A 21,402-nucleotide genomic window follows, 5' to 3' on the forward strand; every position below is an offset into this window, starting at 1 on the left:
CCAGCCTGGGCGATAGAGCGAGACCTCGTCTCAAAAAAATCAGAGAGAGCCAGGGGCTGTGGTTCACGCCTGTAATCCCAGCACTTTGGGAGGCTGAGGCAGGTGGGTCACCCGAGGTCAGGAGTTTGAGACCAGCCTGGCCACGTGGTGAAACCCCGTCTCTACTAAAAATACAAAAAAAAAAAAAAAAAAAAAAAAAAAAGTAGCCGGGCGTGGTGGCAGGTGCCTGTAATCCTAGCTACTCAGGAGGCTGAGGCCGGAGAATCGCTTGAACCTGGGAGGCGGGGGTTGCAGTGAGCCCAGATCGCGCCACTGCACTCCAGCCTGGGCGACAGAGCCAGGCTTCGTCTTAAAAAAAAAAATCAGAGAAAAGAGACAGGGGTGTCGGGAGTTGGGATGGTGCACCGAGGCGCCTCGCGGAGTCTCTAGGATGCAAGGGGGTGAGCAGCGAGAAGGAGCTGGAGGTGGCGAGTAAACCCGCTCACCAGTGACGTCACCGAGCGCCCCCCCCCCCACTCCCACCCTCAAGCGAGCACCTGCCCCTCCCGGGGGCGGAGCTCCGGCGCATCATGGCGGCTGGCCGGGATCAGGCCCTTTCCTCCGTGAGTGCTGCTATTACGTCCCCTGTTCCTTTTTTCTTGTTTGTCACAGATATTCTTTCTCTTCCTATTTCCTCTGCCTTGTCTCTTTGGGCTGGTTGGCCGCGTCCGGCCAATGGGTGAGGGAGTTGTGAGTCGGTCCGCTCCTACCTCTTACTGGTTCTGCGAATGTTTATTCCCTCATTCACGCGGCGCCCGCTGTGAGCCTTAAACTGGTCTCCGTTCACTCTCTACGGTTTAGGCCGGGTAGGAAACCAGGAGCAGGTTAATGGGGGAGCTATGGGGCTGTGGGTTCCTGGAGAAGACCCTTGACGGAGCTGTAGGGGAAAAGGGCAACCATAATAAGAAAAAGCGTCTGAGACCCGAAGTGCGTGTAGAAGGCAAAAAGCGCCAAAAGGGGCCGGGTGTGGTGGCTCACGCTTGTAATCCAGCACTGTGGGAGGCGGAGGCGGGCGGATCACTTGAGGTCAGGAGTTCGAGACCAGCCTGACCAACATGGTGAAACCCCATCTCTACTAAAAATACAAAAATTAGCCGGGCGTGGTGGCGCGCACCTGTAATTCCAGCTACTCAGAAGGCTGAGGCAGGAGAATCGCTTGAACCGGGTAGACGGAGGCTGCAGTGAGCTGAGATTGTGCCACTGCACTCCAGCCTGGGCAACAGAGCGAGACTCTGTCAAAAAAAAAAAAAAAAAAAGCGCCGGAAGGGGTTTCAGGACGGAAGGAAACATGTTCAAAGGCTGGAGGATAGAGCAGGTGTCTGAAAAACTCAAAAGTTCAATTGGGTGGTGGTGGAGGGGTCAGAGCTGACAGTTTTGTACCTCTTGCTAAGCAGCGACTTTAACATGAGGGTAATTGGGTGTAGTGGCACACGCCTGTAATCCCAGCTGCTCAGGAAGCTGAGGCAGGAGAATCGCTTGAACAAGGGAAGTGGAGGTTGCAGTGAGCCGAGATCACGCCACTGCACTCTAGCCTGGACGACAGAGCCAGACTCCATCTCAAATAAATAGATAGATAGATAGATAGATAGATAGATAGATAGATAGATAAAAAAGATGTTAAGAAAATACAATCTAAAGGATTGGTTTGTGTGTGTGTGTGTGTGTGTTTTTTTTTTTTTTTTTTTTGAGACGGAGTCTAGCTTTGTCACCAGGCTGGAGTGCAGTGACGCGATCTCGGCTCACTGCAACCTCTGCCTCCCAGGTTGAGGCGATTCTTCTGCCTCAGCCTCCCGAGTAGCTGGAATTACAGGCATACAGGCAGGCGCCGCCATGCCCAGCTCATTTTTGTATTTTTTTTCTTTTTTTTAAGTACAGACGGGGTTTCACCATGTTAGCCAGGATGGTCTCGATCTCCTGACCTCATGATCTGCCCGCCTCGGCCTCGGAAAGTGCTGGGATTACAGGCGTGAGCCACCGCGCCCAGCCAGGACTGGGACCTATGTAGGGAAAGGAAGGAGTTAAGGAGGTCATCTAGGTTTCAGGATAGAAAAACTATTTGGTTAAGGGTACTATTTGCTAAGTTAGTGAACATAACACTAGAAGAGTTCTAGAAAAGGAGAGGGTTTTGTGGAAAGTTCAGTATTGGGCATGTGTGCTGCCTGTGGATTGACCACGGAGAGTCTGGCAGATGGATACGACTAAAGCCCAGGAATGAGATCTCAGCTAAAGTAGACATGCAGGAACAGTTATCATCTGGCCATGGCTGTTAAACCCATGCAGTGGTTGAGATAATTGTGGGAAAGCATATTGTGTTCTTAAACTTCAGCCTGTATTAATCTGGGTCTTCCCCCCTCCTTTTTTTTTTTGAAACAAGGTCACCCATGCTTGAGTGCAGTGGCACCATCATGGCTCACTGCAGCCTCCACCTCCCTGGGCTCAAGTGATCCTCCCACCTCAGCCTCCCAAGTAGCTGGGACTACTGGCGTGTGCTACCACGCCCGGCTAACCTGGCTAATTTTGAATTGTTTTAGAGTTTCACCATGTTGCCCAGGCGGGTCTCAACCTTCCCAGGCTCAGGTGATCCTCCCACCTCAGCCTCCCGAGTAGCTGGGACTACAGGCACGAGCCACCATGCCCAGCTAATTTTTCTTTTTTGTAGAGATGGGTCTTTGCCTTGTTGCCCAGGCTAGTGGTGAACTACTGGGCTCAAGCGATCCGCCTTGGCTCCCCAAAGTGCTGGGATTACAGGTGAGAGCCACCACATCCAGTCTGCTCCATTTTTATTCATAGATGAAAACATGAATTTGCCTTTTTAACAAAACTTAGGTAATTTTACCTTGAGGCCATGGGATCACTTTGAGAGACAATAGTATTCAGTGCACCAAGCAAAGGAGAGGCCATCCAAGAAACAGGAACTACAAAAGAATACTGGGAGAGGAAGACAAAAAGTGTGAGAGTTGGAACTTTGCTTATACTGGTGGGGCAACTCTGAATGATGATTTGGTCTGCTTTCCACAGCTCTGACCATGAATGAGTGTGTGGCTGAAGTGGGCTGAAGGTCAGTGGGTAGGGCTGGCCACAAGGATGCTGAAGACATCTAGAACTTGGAGACTTTTTTTTTCCTTTTAACTTTTATTTTAGATTCAGGGGGACGTGCACAGGTTTATTATGTAGGTAACCTCGTGTCATGGGGGTTTGGTATAGAGATTATTTCGTCACCCCTGTACTAAGCATAGTACTTGAGGGGTATTTTTTCCGATCTCTCGCTTCCCACCCTCAAGTAGGCCCCAGTGTCTGTTATTTCCCTCTTTGTGTTCATGTGTTCTCGCTATGTAGCTCCCACTTAGAAGTGGGAACAAAAATGCAGTATTTGGTTTTCTGTTCTTGGGTTAGTTTGCTAAGGATAATGGTCTCCAACTGCATCCATGTTGTAGCAGAGAACATGATCTCATTCTTTTTTATGGCTGCATAGTATTCCATGGTGTATATGTACCACATTTTCTTTATCCAGTCTACTGTTAATGTGCATTTAGGTTGATTCCATGGAAGACTGGCTTTTCTAGCTCTTTTCAAGCTCCTTAAGATTAGAAGAATGTGAAAGGCCAGGCGCAGTGGCTCATGTGTGTAATCCTAGCACTTTGGGAGGCTGAGGCGGGCAGATCACTTGAGTTCAGGAGTTCGAAACCAGCTTGGCCAACATGGTGAAACTTCGTCTCTACTAAAAATATAAAAAATTAGCTGGGCATGGTGGTGGATGCCTGTAATCCCAGCTACTTGGGAGGCTGAGGCAGGAGAATCGATTGAACCCGGAAGGCAGAGGTTGCAGTGAGCCGAGATTGCGCCATTGCACTCCAGCCTGGGCAACAGAGCAAGACTCCATCTCAAAAAAAAAAAAAAAAAAGAAGAATGTGAAAGATTGACCAGGATGTTAATATATGAGCCTTGGAGGACCAGGGAAGGTGCTGTAGTGGCTTAGAAGTAGCATTAAGGGAGAAGGATAAAGGGCCTACTACCAAGTGTGTTAAAGCTGCCTAGCACTGGGAGTAGGCCAAACTGGTCCGTTTCCCTAAAGTTATCTACACATCATGGCAACTATGTGTCCAGAATCTGTGTCAGGTATACAAAGATAGTCCATATCCTCCTCAGGAAGCCCACACCTTAGCTGAAAAGACAACAGGAAACAAATCGAGTGAGGTTGTGTCTTGCATATATTTAGCTTGTGGGAAATGCATACATTTGAATAAAAAAAGGAGATGATTAAAAATTATACTCTGCCTATGTCCTTTTTATGTACTGTCCACTATTAGGCACTTATACATAGTATGGCACTATGTCTTACTCATTTTTGGTTTTGGTTTTTTTGAGACAGCATCTCACTCTGTCACCCAGGCCAGAGTGCAGTGGCACCATCCGGGTTCACTGAAGTTTCAACTGCCCCAGGCTCAGGTGATCCTCCCACCTCAGCCTCCCGAGTAGCTGGAACCACAGGCATGTGCCACCACGCCTGGCTTTTTGTATTTTTGTAGAGACATGATTTCGCCATGTTGTCCAGGCTGTTCTTGAACTCCTGGACTCAAGCAATCCACCCGCTTTGGCCTCCCAAAGTGCTGGGATTACAAGCGTGAGCCACTGCACCCAGCCTGTCCTATTCTTTATGAACAGTTTAAAGGATTGTTCAACAATGTTTTTGTCTACTCAGGAGGCTGAGGCAGGAGAATGGCGTGAACCCGGGAGGCGGAGCTTGCAGTGAGCCGAGATTGCGCCACTGCACTCCAGCCTGGGCGACAGAGCGAGACTCCGTCTCAAAAAAAAAAAAAAAAAACAATGTTTTTGTCCATTCTTGCTCTTCAACGTACTGACTTTAGAACCAGATTCCATGTAAGATGGCATGAGTACAAGTTTGTTAGAGAAAGGGGCAAGACCAAAGCTGGATGGCCAGCTGTCTACGGTATGGCTGGACTAAGACTTTTAAGGTTTCTTCAAGTTCTAAACTCCTTTACTTTTGATCTTCATTTCATGTGCCCTCTGGATATTCTTTTCTTTTTTTTTGAGACAGAGTTTTGCTCTTGTTGCCCAGGCTGGAGTGCAATGGCTTGATCTTGGCTCACCACAACCTCCGCCTCCTGGGTTCAAGCAATTCTCCTGCCTCAGCCTCCCAAGTAGCTGGGATTACAGGTGCGCACCACCACCCCCGGCTAATTTTGTGTTTTTAGTAGAGACAGGGTTTCACCATGTTGGTCAGGCTGGTCTCGAACTCCCAACCTCAAGTGATCTGCCTGCCTCAGCCTCCCAAAGTGTTGGGATTACAGGAGTGAGCCACTGCACCCAGCCTGGATATTTTTTTCTAGTCCTTTATTCTTCCCAAGTTTCCTTGGTGGGCCAGATAGTCAAGATGTTTTAACTAAATTCACTTTCCTCAGGAACAAGCCTGGCTTGAGGATGCTCAGGTCTTCATCCAAAAGACCCTGTGTCCAGCTGTCAAGGAGCCTAATGTCCAGTTGACTCCATCGGTAATTGATTGTGTGAAGACTGTCTGGTTGTCCCAGGGAAGGAACCAAGCTTCTACACTGCCCCTCAGCTATAGGTAAGGAGAGGTGGCGGTTGCAGGGGCTGGGCAGGGGTGGGTATTGAATTCAGGATTGAAAAGTAAGGTTCTATAGTTAGAAAAAGGGCAAGTGAGAGAGTGAGTGGAGGACAAGGTAGTCTAAACATACCCCTTCTGCAGAGCTTTTTTGTTCTAACGCTGTCAAGCTTTCCTTTTCCTAAAGTTCTCCCGAATTGGCTCAAGATTAAAGAAAAGGAGAGGAAGAGGGGAAGAGAGAAGGAAAATTTGGAAAAAGAGCTCTCAAAGTGGGGAGAGAGGCTGGTGTTATCTTTATTTTGTGTATTAGGAAACAAAGATACAGAGAGTTGTTTGACATTACCAAGTACAGATCATTGTGTTTAAGATGTGAGTTTTCGGGCTTCTGAGAGTGTGTTTTTATATATATATATATATATATTTTTTCTACACTATCATTTCCAAAAGTGTTCTAGGCAATGTTAGTAAAGCACAAGAAAAGGGGTTCATAGCTAAGTAAGTGTGAGGGACATTGAGTATGATAAACTTCTCTGGGAGAGTCATAGGGTTTATTAACATATTAGAGGCTATGACAAGTCCTGCAAAAGAAACCTATTTATCTCCTCATAGAAGTAATCACTATTGGCCAGGCACAGTGGCTCATGCCTATAATCCCAACACTTTGGGAGGCCAAGGCCAGGTAGATTACCTGAGGTCGGCAGTTCGAGGTCAGCCTGGCCAACGTGCTGAAACACCGTCTCTACTAAAAAAAATACAAAAATTAGCCAGGTGTGGTGGTGGGTGCCTGCAATCCCCAGCTACTCAGAGGCTGAGGCAGGAGAATCGCTTGAACCCGGGAGGCGGAGGTTACAGTGAGCCGAGATCACACCATTGCACTCCAGCAGTGAGCCGAGATCGCACCATTGCACTCCAGCAGTGAGCCGAGATCGCACCATTGCACTCCAGCTGGGCAACGAGAGCGAAACTCCATATTTAAAAAAAAAAAAAAAAAAGTAATCACTATCTTGAAGATGGGATATATTATTCTAATAAATATTTTAGTATTTTTACTACACATGCATCTATCCTTAAGCAATATAATGTAGAGTTTTGCATACGTGTAGACTTTAAATAAATGGTACCATACCCTATGTAAATACCCTCTGTGGGTTGCCTTTTTTTTTTTTTTTTTTGAGACAGAGTCTCACTCTGTCCCCCAGGCTCTAGTGCAGTGGTGCAAACACAGCTCACAGCCTTTACCTCCTGGGCTCAAGCAATTCTCCTGCCTCAGCCTCCCACATAGCTAGGACCACAGGTGCATGCCACACTGGTCTCGAACCCCTAGGCTCAAGCAGTCCTCCTACCGTGGCCTCCCAAGGTGTTGGCATTATAGGCATGAGCCACCGTGCCTGGCCTTTTTTTTTTTTTTTTTAAGATGGAGTCTCATTCTGTTGCCCAGGCTGGAGTGCAGTGGCATGATCTCGGCCCACTGCAACCTCTGCCTCCTGGGTTCAAGTGATTCTACTGCCTCTTCAGTAGCTGGGACTATGCGCCACCACACCAGCTAATTTTTGTATTTTTTAGTAGAGATGGGGTTTCACCACTGGCCGTGCTGGTATCGAATTCCTGACCTCAGGTGATCTGCCGTCGTGGTCTTCCAGAGTGCTGGGATTATAGGTGTGAACCGTTGCACCCAGCTCCTGCCTGCTTTTTGTGCTTAACATTATACTTCTTTTTTTGTTTGTGGTTGTTTGTTTGTTTTTTGAGATGGAGTCTTGCTCTGTCATCCAGGCTGGAGTGCAATGGCATCATCTCGGCTCACTGCAAGTTCCACCTCCCAGGTTCAAGCGATTCTCCTGTCTCAGCCTTCCAAGAAGCTGGGATTGCAGGTGCCTGCCACCACACCTGGCTAGTTTTTGTATTTTTGCAGAGATGGGGTTTTGCCATGTTGGCCAGGCTGGTCTTGAACACCTGACCTCAGGTGATCCGCCCACCTCAGCCTCCCAGAGTGCTGGGATTACAGGCGTGAGCCACCGCACCCGGCCAATAGTGTATATGCATGTCTTGAGCCTGTGTTTACCTTGGTTAAAAAATTATTTTTATTTATTTTTGCCTATTTGGTAGGCATTAAATGATATTTCGTTACATTAATTCCAAAGTAATTTCTTTTTTTTTTTTTTTTGTGATGGAATTTCACTCTTGTGGCCCAGGCTGGAGTGCAGTGTCACGATCTCTGCTCACTGCAACCTCCGCCTCCCAGATTCAAGCAATTCTGCCTCAGCCTCCCGAATAGCTGGGATTACAGGCGCTCGCCACCACGCCTGGCTAATTTTATATTTTTGGTAGAGACGGGGTTTCACCATGTTGGCCAGGCTGGTCTCAAACTCCTGACCTCAGGTGATCCTCCCACCTCGGCCTCCCAAAGTGCTGGGATTACAGGCATGAGCCACTGTGCTTGGCCTAATTCCAAAGTAATTTCTGAGGGTACTTGTACCCATTTTTTTTTCCTTTCTATCTTTTTATTTCACTGGACTGTTTTCCTTTCTTTTAGTATAATTCTTTTTTTTTTTTTTTTTTTTTTTTTTTTTGAGACGGAGTCTCGCTGTCGCCCAGGCTGGAGTGCAGTGGCGCGATCTCGGCTCACTGCAAGCTCCGCCTCCCGGGTTCATGCCATTCTCCTGCCTCAGCCTCTCCGAGTAGCTGGGACTACAGGCGCCCGCCACCACGCCCGGCTAATTTTTTGTATTTTTAGTAGAGACGGGGTTTCACCGTGGTCTCAATCTCCTGACCTCGTGATCCGCCCGCCTCGGCCTCCCAAAGTGCTGGGATTACAAGCGTGAGCCACCACGCCCGGCCTCTTTTAGTATAATTCTTGTCCACGTCCGTAACACTTAAGATTACTTTTCTTGGCTGGGCGCGATGGCTCATGCCTGTAATCCTAGCACTTTGGGAGGCTGAGACGGGCGGATCACGATGTCAAGAGTTCAAGACCAGCCTGGCCACCATGGTGAAACCCTGTCTCTCCTAAAAATACAAAAAATTATCCAGGCATGGTGGCACATGCCTGTAGTCCCAGCTACTCAGGAGGCTGAGAAAGGAGAATTGCTTGAACCCGGCAGGCGGAGGTCGCAGTGAGCCGAGATCACGCCAATGCACTCCAGTCTGGGCAACAGAGTGAGACTCTGTCTCAAAAAAAAAAAAAAAAGAGACAGTTCTCTCTGGTTGCTTTTTCCTGGGTCTTCAGATAAGTAGGAAAACAGAGAAAGAACACGGACTTTTGAATGAGGCACATCTAGCTTTGCCACCCATGCCTCTGTGTACCTGAGCCTCTGAGTTTCCCCATTGGTGGTGTTTACAGGGTTTTGAGGTGAAGAAAATTCAATATTGAGCCTGACCAGACTCAGTATAGTATAGCGTGCGTGGCAGGAGCCAACAGGTATTAGTTTCTGTCTTTGCCTTGTGTCTTCTCCAAAGCCGTCAGGGAGGGAGAGCAGATGCAGAAGGGGAGTGGCTTTCTAGAACAGCATTCTCTCTCTTCAGTACTCATTTGTGCGTAACGTTCTTGAGTCCAACAGGGAGGATTAATTGTCATGTTTTGTAACTCGATCCTTTTCATTTCCACTTAAAAAAAATCATGGGGCTGGGCACAGTGGCTCATGCCTGTAATCCCAGCACTTTGGGAGGCTGAGGCAGATGGATCACCTGAGGTCAGGAGTTTGAGACCATCCTGGCCAACATGGTGAAACCCCATCTGGAGAGCATTCAAGATTTCAGTCTTGTTTTCACTCCAGCCTGGGCGAAAGAGTGAGACTCTGTTTCAAAAATAAAAAAATTAAAAAAAATCAGGGGAATGCAAGCAAGTGAGAATAATGGTATTACAAAAAGGTGAATTTATCACAACTTTGATAATTTAACTATTATTTGTATCACATCCAACACCCACATCTCAGCCTCAGCTTCTCCCCTAGTCTCTAGTACTGTGCTATTCTAGACTAGAAAGGAACTTGGCTGGGGTCATTGTAGTTGGACCGTTAGATGCCTAAGTGGTCCCGTTAAGTTCTCTCTGGAGCTAAGAGCTGAGATGCTTTCAAGAGAATTGCTTTTGTTATTTACAAAGTGTTCTCCCCACACATTCATTTCCTCAGGCCCCTTATGCATTCCTACTTTATTTCTCTGGATCCTCTCCCTGGTACCATCTTATTGAAGATACTATTCAGCACAGAATTGGACTCAGATCCCATCCTTATTTTCTTTTTCCTTTTTTTTTTTTTTTTTTGAGACAGTCTCACTCTGTTGCCCAAGCTGGAGTGCAATGGCATGATCTTGGCTTACTGCAACCTCCATCTCCTGGGTTCAAGCAATTCTTCTGCCTCAGCATCCCAAGAAGCTGGGATTACAGGTGCACACCACCATGCCCGGCTAATTTTTTGTATTTTTAGTAGAGATGGGGTTTCACCATGTTGGCCAGGCTGGTCTCAAACTCCTGACCTCAGGTGATCCACCTGCCTCAGCCTCCCAAAGTGCTAGGATTACAGGTGTGAGCCACTGCGCCTGGCCCCCATCCTTATTTTCTTAGGCCTTTAGCCCCAGGTTTTACCCCTTTAATCAATCAAACTCACCTCTTAGTCCATGTTCCCTGCAACCTTTCCCTGGGCTCTTGAGGGTTTATCAGGCTTGGACCTGGCTTTGCAGGACCTCTGTTCCCTTCACTCTACAGCTTCGTCTCAGTACAGGACCTCAAGACTCACCAGCGTCTCCCATGCTGCAGCCACCTGTCCTGGAGCAGTAGTGCATACCAGGCCTGGGCCCAAGAGGCTGGACCAAATGGGAACCCCCTGCCCCGAGAGCAGCTGTTACTTTTAGGGACACTAACAGACCTATCGGCGGACTTGGAACAAGAGTGCAGGAACGGAAGCCTCTATGTGAGAGATAACACTGGCGTCCTGAGCTGTGAGGTGAGTGGAAGGTAGAGGCCAGATGCCTCAGATCCTGACAAGAATGGTGTCCAAGGATCAAGGCAATTAAGTCTCTGAGGAAATAAATGGGGAGGTGGGTGGATAGGATGCTAAGGTCCTGATTAACCCTTGCTCTTGGTCTTTTTTAGCTCATAGACCTGGACCTTTCTTGGTTGGGCCATCTTTTTCTATTCCCCTGTTGGAGTTACCTCCCTCCTGCCAGGTGGAATTCCTCAGGGGACGGGCACTTGGAGCTGTGGGATGCCCCTGTGCCAGTGTTTCCTTTGACCGTCAGTCCTGGCCCTGTCACGCCTATCCCTGTCCTCTACCCAGAGAGTGCTTCCCGCCTGCTCAGGCTCAGGTAATTTCCCCCTCTAGGCATGGCTGGGGCACTGTGAAACTGGAGGATGATGCTGGGTCAGTGGAGGGAGAGAAAGAAGGGCATTGATAGTAATATAGACTGAATGTTCCAAATCAAGGGAATAGTGGGCTTTGACTAGAAAGAAGGTAAAGAGAAAGGTTTTTCAAGGGATCCGTGCCTTACCTAAGGGGGAGAGAATTTCGAAGGTTTTTAGCATACCTAGCTTTGGGCTATGGACATTTTGTATCACTACCAGGTTATTCTTCACTGTGGAAGGGACAGCATTTATAGGGAAAAAGAAGAGAAATAAAGATGACTGCTGCTTTTTTTTTTTTTCTCTTTTTGAGATGGAGTTTCACTCCTGCTGCCCAGGCTGGAGTCCAATGGCGCTATCTCAGCTCACTGCAACCTCTGCCTTCTGGGTTCAAGTAATTCTCCTCCCTCAGCCTCCTGAGTAGCTGAGATTACAGGGCTTTTTCTTCCTTCTTAGAAACAAGCTCAGAGGTGTGCAGCGAAACCTGGCTGGGAATCTAGTTCGATTGAGTGCTCTGGTGAAAAGTAAACAGAAAGCTTACTTCATCCTGTCTCTTGGTAGATCACACCCAGCTGTCACTCACGTGTCCGTCATCGTGCAGGTGAGGATTGGGGTCATTTCAGCCATGGAAGTGGGGGAGGGTGTTAGAACTTTCAATAGGAAAGATAACATCATAGGAGGAACCACGTAGGAAAGGGGGACAGCTGGGGAGAGCTGTTTTCTGGAATAGCGCTGTTGGGAGAAGATTCCGAGAAATGTTTGTGCATAGAGTGAGGGAGTAGACTCTCCTGCTGTGCAACTCACTTGAGCACACAGCTTTTAGATTGTATGTGACCTTTTAAAAAACTGCCACGCTCACTTGTGGAGATGACCAAAGAAATCATTCATCTTAACACCTTCGAGACATTGAATACAGGCATTAAAAAAACAAAGAAACAAAAACTTAGTACTTACTGTTGACTCTTTTTGCATCAACTAGTACAATTTTATTTTTATAATTTCAACTTTTAGACTCATGAGGTACATGTGCAAGTTGATTAACTGGGTATATTTTGTGATTCTGAGGTTTGGGGTATGATTGATCCCTTTACCCAGGTACTGAGCATAGTACCCAAGGTAGAAATTGTAAATCATTAATTTTTATTCTAACCATTGTTTTATGACATGTAAGTATCTGAATAATGTTTCTTTTCCTTTTTATAAAAATTTAAAAAATATATGTATTTTGTAGAAATAGGGCCTTACTATGTTGGAGAAGAACAGTTTGTCATACTTCCCTTGACATCAGTCGCAATACTGGATACATATATACTCAATACATATTCATTACATGAATGAATGTTGTTTGTGTGTTATGGGGCGGGATAGGGCACACTTTTCTCAGTGGAATAATGTATTTTGAAGGAAGTTTTAGGGATGGTTTGTATGTTGGGGAAGTGGTTTGGAAATATTTGGCATCTCCCGTGAGAGGAGAGACGCTGAGATTTAGTTGGCAGACATAGGGAAGATGGAGAGATGAGTAGAGACTCACAGGGGGCAGGGCTCTGAGTTCAAATCGTGAGGGAAAGGGACTCTGGCAGAGTGGCAGTGTTGGGGTCTCTTGTGTCACATTGCCTGTCTCTGCACAAGCCAGGTCCCTGCCCAGCTGGTGTGGCACAGAGCCCTTCGGCCTAGTACGGCCTATGTGCTGACAGAACTGCGAGTGTCCAAGATCCGTGGTCAGCGCCAGCATGTTTGGATGACCAGTCAGTCCTCCCGTCTGTTGCTGCTGAAACCAGAATGTGTGCAGGAGCTGGAACTGGAGCTGGAAGGACCCCTCTTAGAGGCTGACCCCAAGCCACTCCCCACGCCCAGCAATTCAGAGGACAAGAAGGATCCAGAAGGTCTTGTCCGGTATTCTAGACTCCTGTCCTATTCGGTGAGCACAGGGAGAGATCCTAGAGCTTGAGGGGCCGGAAATGTGGGTCTTCAAAGAAGAGGAAAATAGTGGTCAACTGGACCTCGACCTGTTTGCAGGGAACAGTCACTGGCGTGTTGAATGAGCCCGCTGGCCTCTATGAGCTGGATGGGCAGCTGGGGCTCTGCCTTGCCTACCAGCAGTTCCGTGGCCTCAGACGGGTGATGCGACCTGGAGTGTGTCTGCAGGTATGTGAGATCAGGGCTGATAATAAAAAGACCTCTGCAGCTTCTCTTACCTTCACGGGCTCCTTTTGTGCAGCAGGGTGGTTATATAGAAATAAAAAGTGTGTGTTAGGGGCGCTTTGGCTAAGGATAACTTGGACAGAAGTTTAAATCAAGAAGGAGTAGAGTCTTGGGTACCATGAGGAGGGGTTGTGGCCAGAGCATCTCCTTCACAGAAGGGCCTTTCAGCTGGAGGAGGAGATGGCTGAAGCACAGATCTGGGGCCAGGATGATCTCAGGCGACCTGGTGAGAAGCGTCAGCCATGTCTGTTCATCCAGGAGCCACCCAGCCCACAGCAAGACTGAGTGGAGCTCATGGGAGATGAAGGCTGACCGCAGCGGGAGTGGGTTGTAATGGAAAGTGAGGCCGGCCCACGTGGGAGAAATTGCTTTCCGTCTTCCCGGAACCCAGGCAGTGGCAAAGTGCAGTTAACTTTGCCTGGGTTCATTGAGTTGGGGGCTTCATCTCTGCTTTTTCATTTTCTCTGCTTTCCCCCAGCTCCAGGATGTTCACCTGCTCCAGTCGGTGGGAGGGGGGACAAGAAGGCCGGTGCTCGCCCCCTGCCTCCGTGGCGCTGTTCTGCTTCAAAGCTTCTCTCGTCAGAAGCCTGGGACTCACTCATCCCGTCAAGCCTACGGGGCCTCCCTGTACGAGCAGTTGGTGTGGGAACGTCAGTTAGGACTTCCCCTCTACCTGTGGGCTACCAAGGCCCTGGAGGAGCTGGCCTGCAAGTGAGGAGGCTGAGGGCCCAGGGCGGGGAGGCAGTAGGAGTAGCACACTTCCTTGGCAAGGAGAGGAGGATTCTTGAAGAGGCAGGCTCTTCAGGGGAAGTGACTGCCCTGCTTTTCCTGGCCAAGGCTGTGTCCCCATGTGCTGAGACACCACCAGTTCCTGCAACATTCCTCTCCTGGGAGCCCCAGCCTGGGACTGCAACTCCTGGCTCCTACCCTGGATCTTCTGGCTCCGCCAGGCAGCCCTGTTCGAAATGCACACAATGAGATCCTTGAAGAGCCACATCACTGTCCCCTCCAGAAAGTATGAGGATGTGGGGGAAGGATGGTGGCAGAACACTGGAGGACACCTGGGGCCCATGGGACACACATCTGATTTCTCTTCTCTCCTTGACAGTACACTCGGCTGCATACTCCCTCCTCCTTCCCCACTCTGGCCACCCTGAAAGAGGAAGGACAGCGTAAGGCCTGGGCCTCCTTTGACCCTAAGGCCCTTCTGCCCCTCCCGGAGGCCTCCCACCTGCCCAGCTGCCAACTCAATCGCCGCCTGGCTTGGTCCTGGCTCTGTCTGCTGCCCTCTGCCTTCCACCCAGCCCAGGTAAGGGGAACCTTAGCCGGGCTCAGGGGACTTCCTTTTTTTGTCATCCTTATTGCCACGACCCTAGTCTCGGTTACTATCATTTTTTTGTCATTTTGACTACACTAGCCTTCTAAGCAGACCACTTCATCTGTTGTTGGCCCCTCCAATTCATTCTCTCTGCAGCAACTAGAAAGGGGGCATATGCCAGGCACAGTGGCTCATGCCTGTAATCCCAACACTTTGGGAGGCTAAGGCATGAGGATCACTGGAGCCCAGGAGTTTGAAACCAGCCTGGGTAGAGAGACCTTGTTGCTACAAAAAAATTGTTTTAATTAGGTGTGGTGGCATGTGCCTATGGTCCCAGCTACTCAGGAGGCTGAGGTAGGATCGCTTGAGCCTGAGAGATCAAGGGTATAGTGAGCCAAGATCACACCACTGCACTCCAGCCAGGTCAACAGAGCAAGACTCAGGAAAAAAAAAAGGAAGTTTTAAAAAAAAGTGAAACTTGTATTACAGAACTCTCTTGTTTAAATCCTTTTTTTCGAGACAGGATCTTGCTCTGTAGCCCAGGCTAGAGTGCATTGGCGCGATCATGGCTCATTGCAGCCTCGACCTCCCAGGTTCCAGTGATCCTCCCACCTCAGCCTCCCAAGTAGCTGAGACTATGGACGTTCACCACTGTCCCTGGCTAATTTTTTTTATTTTTTTGGGACAGAGTCTTGCTCTGTCACCCAGGCTAGAGTGCAGAGGCACTATCTTGGCTCACTGCAACCTTGCCTCCCAGGCTTAAGCAGTCCTCCCAGCTCAGCCTCCTGAGTAGCTGGGACTGTAGGCATCCATCACCACGTCCAGCTAATTTTTGTGTTTTTATAGAGATGGGATTTTGCCATGTTTCCCAGGCTGGTCTTGAATTCCTGGACTCGAGTGATCTGCCTGCCTCAGCCTCCCAAAGTGCTGGGATTACAGGCATGAGCCACTGCACCCAGCCTGGGTTAATTTTTACACTTTTTAATTTTTAGAGATGGGGTCTCACTATGTTGCCAGGCTGATCTCCACCTCCTGAGCTCAAGTGATCCTTCTGCCTTGGCCTCCCAAAGTGCTAGGATTATAGGCGTGAGCCACTGCGCCCAGCTTAAATTCTTTGCGTGCCTCTCCCAATGCATATAAAGTAAAGTCAAACGTCTCATTCTGTCCTGTGAGATCCCGCATGGCCTCTTACCTGTAACCTCTATTCGTGCCTTTTCTCTTTTCCTACTAAATGTGTGAATGCGTGTGTGTTTTTTTTTATGTCTGTCTTCCCCACTTGAATATAAGTTCTTTGAAGCCAGAGACATGTCTTTTTTTTGTTCATTTTGTAGCTTTACCATGTAATACAGAATCTGGCAAACCGTAGATGCGCAGTATTTGCTGAATAAGCATTTGATAACCTTCATCTTCTTGCAGGTTTTACTTGGGGTTCTGGTGGCTTCATCTCATAAAGGTTGTCTGCAACTTCGGGACCAAAGTGGTTCCCTGCCCTGCCTGCTCCTGGCCAAGCACTCTCAACCCCTCAGTGACCCACGGTTGATAGGTCTGGAGTTCAGATGTGGAAAGAAGATGGTATTGGGGTGGTGGTTCTCATAGCCAGGGTAGCCTGGGAGGAAAAGTCTGCTGGGATTTACTAGAGATGCTGAAGTGACACATGTCAATCAACAACTTCTGGGAGACTGGTATGGCAGGCAGAGAACAGGAGCAAGAGGACCCCTAGCCAGAATTTCCAGCATGCATTTCTCCACCGTAGCTCCTAACATGCACTCCAAGATTACAACTGTGTCTCCTACATTCTTAGTTTGGAGAGAAGGTGTCACCCCTCTAAGGTGGGGGTCAGGTGTGGGCTTTCGTGTCATGTTAGGGCAGCAGCTCTGGCCTGGGATGGGCAGTGAGACCGGTAGGATGGTCTGTCTTGCAACCCACCCCACAGGTCTCCTTTCTTGTCAAAATAGAAAACTTTCTTCCTCTAGGCTGCCTGGTGCAGGCAGAGAGGTTTCAGTTGATCGTAGAGAGGGACGTGAGAAGCAGCTTCCCTTCCTGGAAGGAGCTGAGCATGCCAGACTTCATCCAGAAGCAGCAGGCCAGGTTGGCTCCTTGGGGTCATGGTTGTCTTAAGTCTGGGGGGAAGGAAGGGCCTGGTGAAAGGAGTGGGATGCTGGGGACCAAAATACCCAATGCCTGCATCACTAAGAAATCTATTCCTTCTCTCTCCCAACAGAGTCTATGTCCAGTTCTTTCTGGCTGATGCCCTGATCCTGCCTGTGCCCAGACCCTCCCTTCATTCAGCAACACCCTCAACGCCTCAGACAGATCCCACCGGCCCAGAGGGACCCCACCTAGGACAGAGCCGGCTCTTCTTGCTCTGCCACAAGGAGGCCCTCATGAAGCGTAATTTTTGTGTCCCCCCAGGAGCAAGTCCAGAGGTGCCCAAGCCCGCCCTCAGTTTCTATGTGTTGGGGAGCTGGCTTGGGGGCACCCAGAGGAAGGAGGGGACTGGATGGGGGCTGCCCGAGCCCCAGGGAAATGACGACAAGGATCAGAAGGTAAACTGGGACTCCAGGGACCCAGGACCTGACCTGTGCCCTGAGCCTCTGGCTAGGATCCCAGCACTTTGCTCTCCATCCTCCCAGGTTCACCTCATTTTCTTTGGCTCTTCAGTCCGCTGGTTTGAGTTCTTGCACCCGGGACAAGTGTACCGACTCATAGCTCCTGGCCCCTCTGTGAGTGTCCTACTTCATCATACCTTTCCCCAGAAAGCTTTTTTGGGGTTGGGGTCTAAAGAGGGCATGCCAGTGCCTGGTCACTCTCTAGGCCTCCTGGAAGAAGGCCAGATTTAGATACACCAGAAAGCCTGTGTGTGTTGACACACTTCCTTCTCCATGCTCCAGAAAGAACAAAATTGGGTCAGAATATTTTGTGAACCTCCCACTGGACTAGCACACACTCACAGGCAGTCATCTTCCCATTTCCGTGCAGACACCAATGTTGTTTGAGAAGGATGGTTCATCCTGCATATCTCGGCATCCTCTGGAGTTGGCTGGCTGTGCATCCTGCCTCACTGTCCAGGACAACTGGACTCTGGAGCTTGAAAGCTCCCAGGACATCCAAGATGTGCTGGATGCAAACAAGGCATTGCCTGAATCCTCACTGACCGACCTGCTCAGTGACAAGTAAATGTCCACCAAGCCCCTCTGGTTAATTTGGCCACTCTCTCTTCTCCCAAGCTAGCTGGGTTTGGTGAAGACTTCATTTTCTGCTGCAGGAGGTATTTCTTTTGTTATTGTTGTTTTTGTTTGTTTGGTTTTTTTGTTTTTGGTTTTGGTTTTGGTTTTTTTTTGAGATGGAGTCTCACTCTGTTGCCTAAGCCGGAGTGCAATGGCCTGATCTCAGCTCACTGAAACCTCTACTTCCCTGGTTCAAAGGATTATCCCGCTTCAGCCTCCCAAATAGCTGGAATTATAGGGGTGCACGCCACCACGCCCAGCTAATTTTTTTGTATTTTTAGTAGAGACAAGGTTTCACCATGTTGGCCAGGCTGGTCTCGAGCTCTTGACCTTAAGTGAGCCTCCCACCTCAGCCTCCCAAAGTGCTGGGATTTAGAGGTGTGAGCCACCTTGTGCGGGTTTTGAACGATCTGCCACAACCCTCTTTTTCCCATAGGCCCTGTTACCCTTAGTGTGCAGTGTGGCAGAGCTCAGGTTTTTTCAGGACTTTATATATGAAGTTCTAGCAGATACTTTAGCTCCATTTTCTGCCTTGGATCTGACTGTCTCCACTCTGTGCTTTCTTGTGCCTCCATTCTCAGTGTATTTCCCTGACCTTCCAGTTTCACAGATTCCTTGGTGTCTTTCTCCGCTGAGATTTTGTCACGGACACTATGTGAACCCCTTGTGGCGTCTCTCTGGATGAAACTGGGTAATGACCCTTCCTTTGTGGGGAAGGTGTGAAATAGAGTGATGGGACTTTGTGGACTTCACAGATCCTACTAACACCCACCTTCCTTCTACAGGGAACACGGGGGCCATGAGAAGGTGTGTGAAGCTAACGGTCGCTCTTGAGACTGCTGAATGTGAATTCCCCCCTCACCTGGACATATATATTGAAGACCCACACTTGCCTCCCTCACTAGGACTCCTTCCAGGAGCCCGGGTCCACTTTAGCCAGTTGGAGAAAAGGGTTTCCAGGTGAAGATGTGTAGTGTCACCCTCCTCCTCTTGCTACTGATGTGGCTCTCTGGAATGTTCACCCCTGCTTAACTTTGCTGCAGCAACCCCTTCTCTTTCATACAGCTCTCCATATATCAGTCTGCCATTTGTGCCCAGTACCGTCACGAGGTGTTGCAGGCTGGTCCTCCTACTAGTCTTCCCCTAGATTTGGTAGGGCCATGGCTAGGGTATGGCCCTCAGGGGGAGTGGCCACTCTGTGGTGCTTGATCTCTGAGTCCCAGCTTCTACCCCAATTTGCCTTGTCTTCCTGGTCACTCACTATTCCTCTTCGACTTGCAGATCTCACAATGTTTATTGTTGTTTCCGGTCATCCACTTATGTGCAGGTCCTGAGTTTTCCCCGTGAGACCACCATCAGGTCAGTGCCCAGACCCCAACCCCTAAACTTCCTGGCTTCACATCTGCATCTCCCACATGTCCCTGGTTCTGAAGATTTTGCCATCATTACAGTCTTCGCCATTCCCAACAAGATGTGTTGAGTCAGAGGAGCTACTCTACTCCAAATAAAAAATGCTCTGTGCCTATCATTGTACTCAGAATCATTTAGTATTCTAGGCTTTTAAAGGCTTTTCAGTCTTAACATGCAAATATTTCTTGGCTAACATCATGGTGTTCAAACCTGAAAAATAACCAATGACTATCCGAGATCAGGAATTAAAATGGGGGGAGGGGATGGGGCTTCTAGGAGCGCATGGAACCCACTGCTGTCCCCATCCTGATGCCCTTTAAGTCCTTCTAGACCCACCCTGCTTTCAGAACCCCTTTGCCTGTTCTGTTATCTTGACCCCTGTCTCTGTCTTCCTGTATTTATTTAGCGTTCCCCTGCCCCACATCTACCTGGCTGAACTTCTGCAGGGTGGTCAGTCCCCATTCCAGGCCACTACCTCTTGCCATATCGTCTCTGTCTTCAGCCTTCAGCTGTTCTGGGTGTGTGCTTATTGTACCAGCATCTGCCGGCAGGTAAGGGAGGGAAGGAACAGGCTGAACTGGGTATGGAGTGCCGGAGGGATGTGATGGGACCAAGAGGACTTTTCCAACCACTGTCTTCATCCCAGGGAAAGTGCACTCGCCTGGGCCCCACTTGCCCTACACAGACAGCTGTAAGCCAGGCCATCATCAGGTGAGAGCACAAGGCGGGCACCCATTGTGCCGTTTACTTATTAGACCACTTTGTCTATCTGCAATTTCTACATTAGCATAATTCCTGGCTCATGAGAATGCTTAATATTTTTTGAACGAATGAATGAGGGTAAGCTCCTAAGTCTTTGAGCCAAAGACTGCAAACAGCGGGGAGGGAGGCATGTTGGGTCCAGGGTGTTGGCAACCTGGGTTGCTGTAGGCGTTTTTATTTCCTCCTGCTTCCCATAGGCTCCTGGTGGAGGATGGGACTGCCGAAGCCGTGGTGACCTGTAGGAATCACCATGTGGCAGCAGCACTAGGGCTGTGTCCTAAAGAGTGGGCCTCCCTCCTAGAGTTCGTCCGAGTGCCAGGCAGAGTGGTCTTGCAGTTTGCAGGGCCTGGAGCCCAACTTGAGGTGTGATGTGGCTGGGAGGGAGGGACTCGGATACCCAAATTCCTGGGCTTTTGGCAGAGGGTTTAAGAGCCAGTTAACCTTGACCTTCTCTTTCTAGTCTTCAGCCGGGGTTGATGAGCCCATGACCATGTTCCTCTGGACACTTTGTACTAGCCCCTCTGTCCTCCGTCCTGTTGTGCTTTCTTTTGAGCTGGAAAGGAAACCGTCTAAGATTGTCCCATTAGGTAAGGTTGGAGATGGGGGGATCATGATGATATGGGGATCATGGTGATACAGATAGATGGGTCTCTGGGAGGAAGAGGGATGAGGGACTGATGGGGAATTTCTGGAGTTAGGGAGGAGAATGGTGGGTGGGAACTAAAAGCCACATGCCTGAGACGTGTTTTTCCTCTATTCCCACCTCAGAACCTCCTCGGCTACAGCGATTCCAGTGTGGAGAGCTCCCTTTCCTGACTCATGTGAACCCCAGGCTCCGATTGTCTTGCCTTTCTATCCGAGAGTCAGAGTACTCCAGCTCTCTGGGGATCCTTGCTTCCTCTTGTTAACTGAACTGCAAGGATGGCCTGAGAGTCCTTCCTTGCTGAAAACCTGAAGGCCTAGGTCCTGGCTCCTCCCCCATTTGTTCTGTGATTGAACCAAGGACTCCAGATTCACAAACTGCTACTCCACTATAATTTCCCTTCTTTGGTGTTCTGGTGCCAGCCTGACTTGGCAAAATTGTGGAAACAGGAAATCATGGCACTATTGATATTTCCTCTGATTGGGACAAGGCACCTGCATTCACAGGCAGCCCTGAGCACCTGGGTTCTGACTTTGTGGCAGGAGCTGAGGGAACAAAAGACTTGCTCGCTGTGGGGTGATGGTGACAGGCCCATTGACGTGCAATGAAGCCCTCTGGTGTCATTTCTCACTGGTAATCATTTCTGGGGTCCCAGGCCTCCTGCCTCCTAGTTGTCCACCTCCTAGGAACTCCTAGTCGTTCATCATCATTTCAGCCCTTTGCCACCAGGGCCAAAGGTGGAAAGTGATTTGGAAGAGAAGAGCTTTTGGTCCAGCAGAAGAAATGATAGCAAAGTCAGTCTGTAATGGAAGTAAATTGGGGAGTTGGCGGCAAGGCAGAGAGCATAGCTATGATAGTCTCAGTCAGTAAGGCTGGGCCCTGCAGGAAGTC

General features: G+C 49.1%; 1 protein-coding gene across 5 annotated transcripts; it reads left to right on the forward strand.

The window, feature by feature from the left end:
• The first annotated feature begins 257 nt into the window (after positions 1–257).
• On the forward strand, positions 258–21,134 carry CTC1 (CST telomere replication complex component 1). Of its 5 annotated transcripts, none has more exons than XM_055255983.2 (23): positions 258–602; positions 5,460–5,623; positions 10,317–10,554; positions 10,704–10,915; positions 11,406–11,550; positions 12,583–12,867; positions 12,966–13,094; positions 13,630–13,862; positions 13,989–14,166; positions 14,260–14,460; positions 15,886–16,012; positions 16,443–16,557; positions 16,691–17,015; positions 17,103–17,192; positions 17,449–17,642; positions 18,299–18,387; positions 18,482–18,656; positions 18,978–19,055; positions 19,513–19,657; positions 19,753–19,817; positions 20,066–20,231; positions 20,329–20,455; positions 20,637–21,134. In XM_055255983.2, exons 1-23 carry the CDS (start codon positions 570–572, stop codon positions 20,774–20,776), a joined length of 3,654 nt encoding a protein of 1,217 aa, XP_055111958.2. In that variant the 5' UTR covers positions 258–569; the 3' UTR covers positions 20,777–21,134. The 5 variants fall into 5 exon arrangements, with proteins under 5 accessions (XP_055111958.2, XP_063485511.1, XP_055111959.2 ...); XM_055255984.2 differs by having other exon boundaries at positions 542–602; positions 11,511–11,550; XM_055255985.2 differs by lacking the exons at positions 19,753–19,817; positions 20,066–20,231 and having other exon boundaries at positions 542–602.
• Positions 21,135–21,402: the final 268 nt, after the last annotated feature.

Source organism: Symphalangus syndactylus, chromosome 20, assembly GCF_028878055.3.
Source record: "Symphalangus syndactylus isolate Jambi chromosome 20, NHGRI_mSymSyn1-v2.1_pri, whole genome shotgun sequence".
Lineage (NCBI taxonomy): Eukaryota > Metazoa > Chordata > Mammalia > Primates > Hylobatidae > Symphalangus > Symphalangus syndactylus.

Excerpts from the sequence above, each read along its gene's own strand:
- CTC1 (XM_055255983.2), top strand. The coding sequence starts at position 570 with ATGGCGGCTGGCCGGGATCAGGCCCTTTCCTCC. Across the intron at positions 10,916-11,405 it reads TCCCGCCTGCTCAGGCTCAG|AAACAAGCTCAGAGGTGTGC; the intron begins GTAATTTCCCCC and ends CTTCCTTCTTAG. Across the intron at positions 19,658-19,752 it reads GTACCAGCATCTGCCGGCAG|GGAAAGTGCACTCGCCTGGG; the intron begins GTAAGGGAGGGA and ends TCTTCATCCCAG.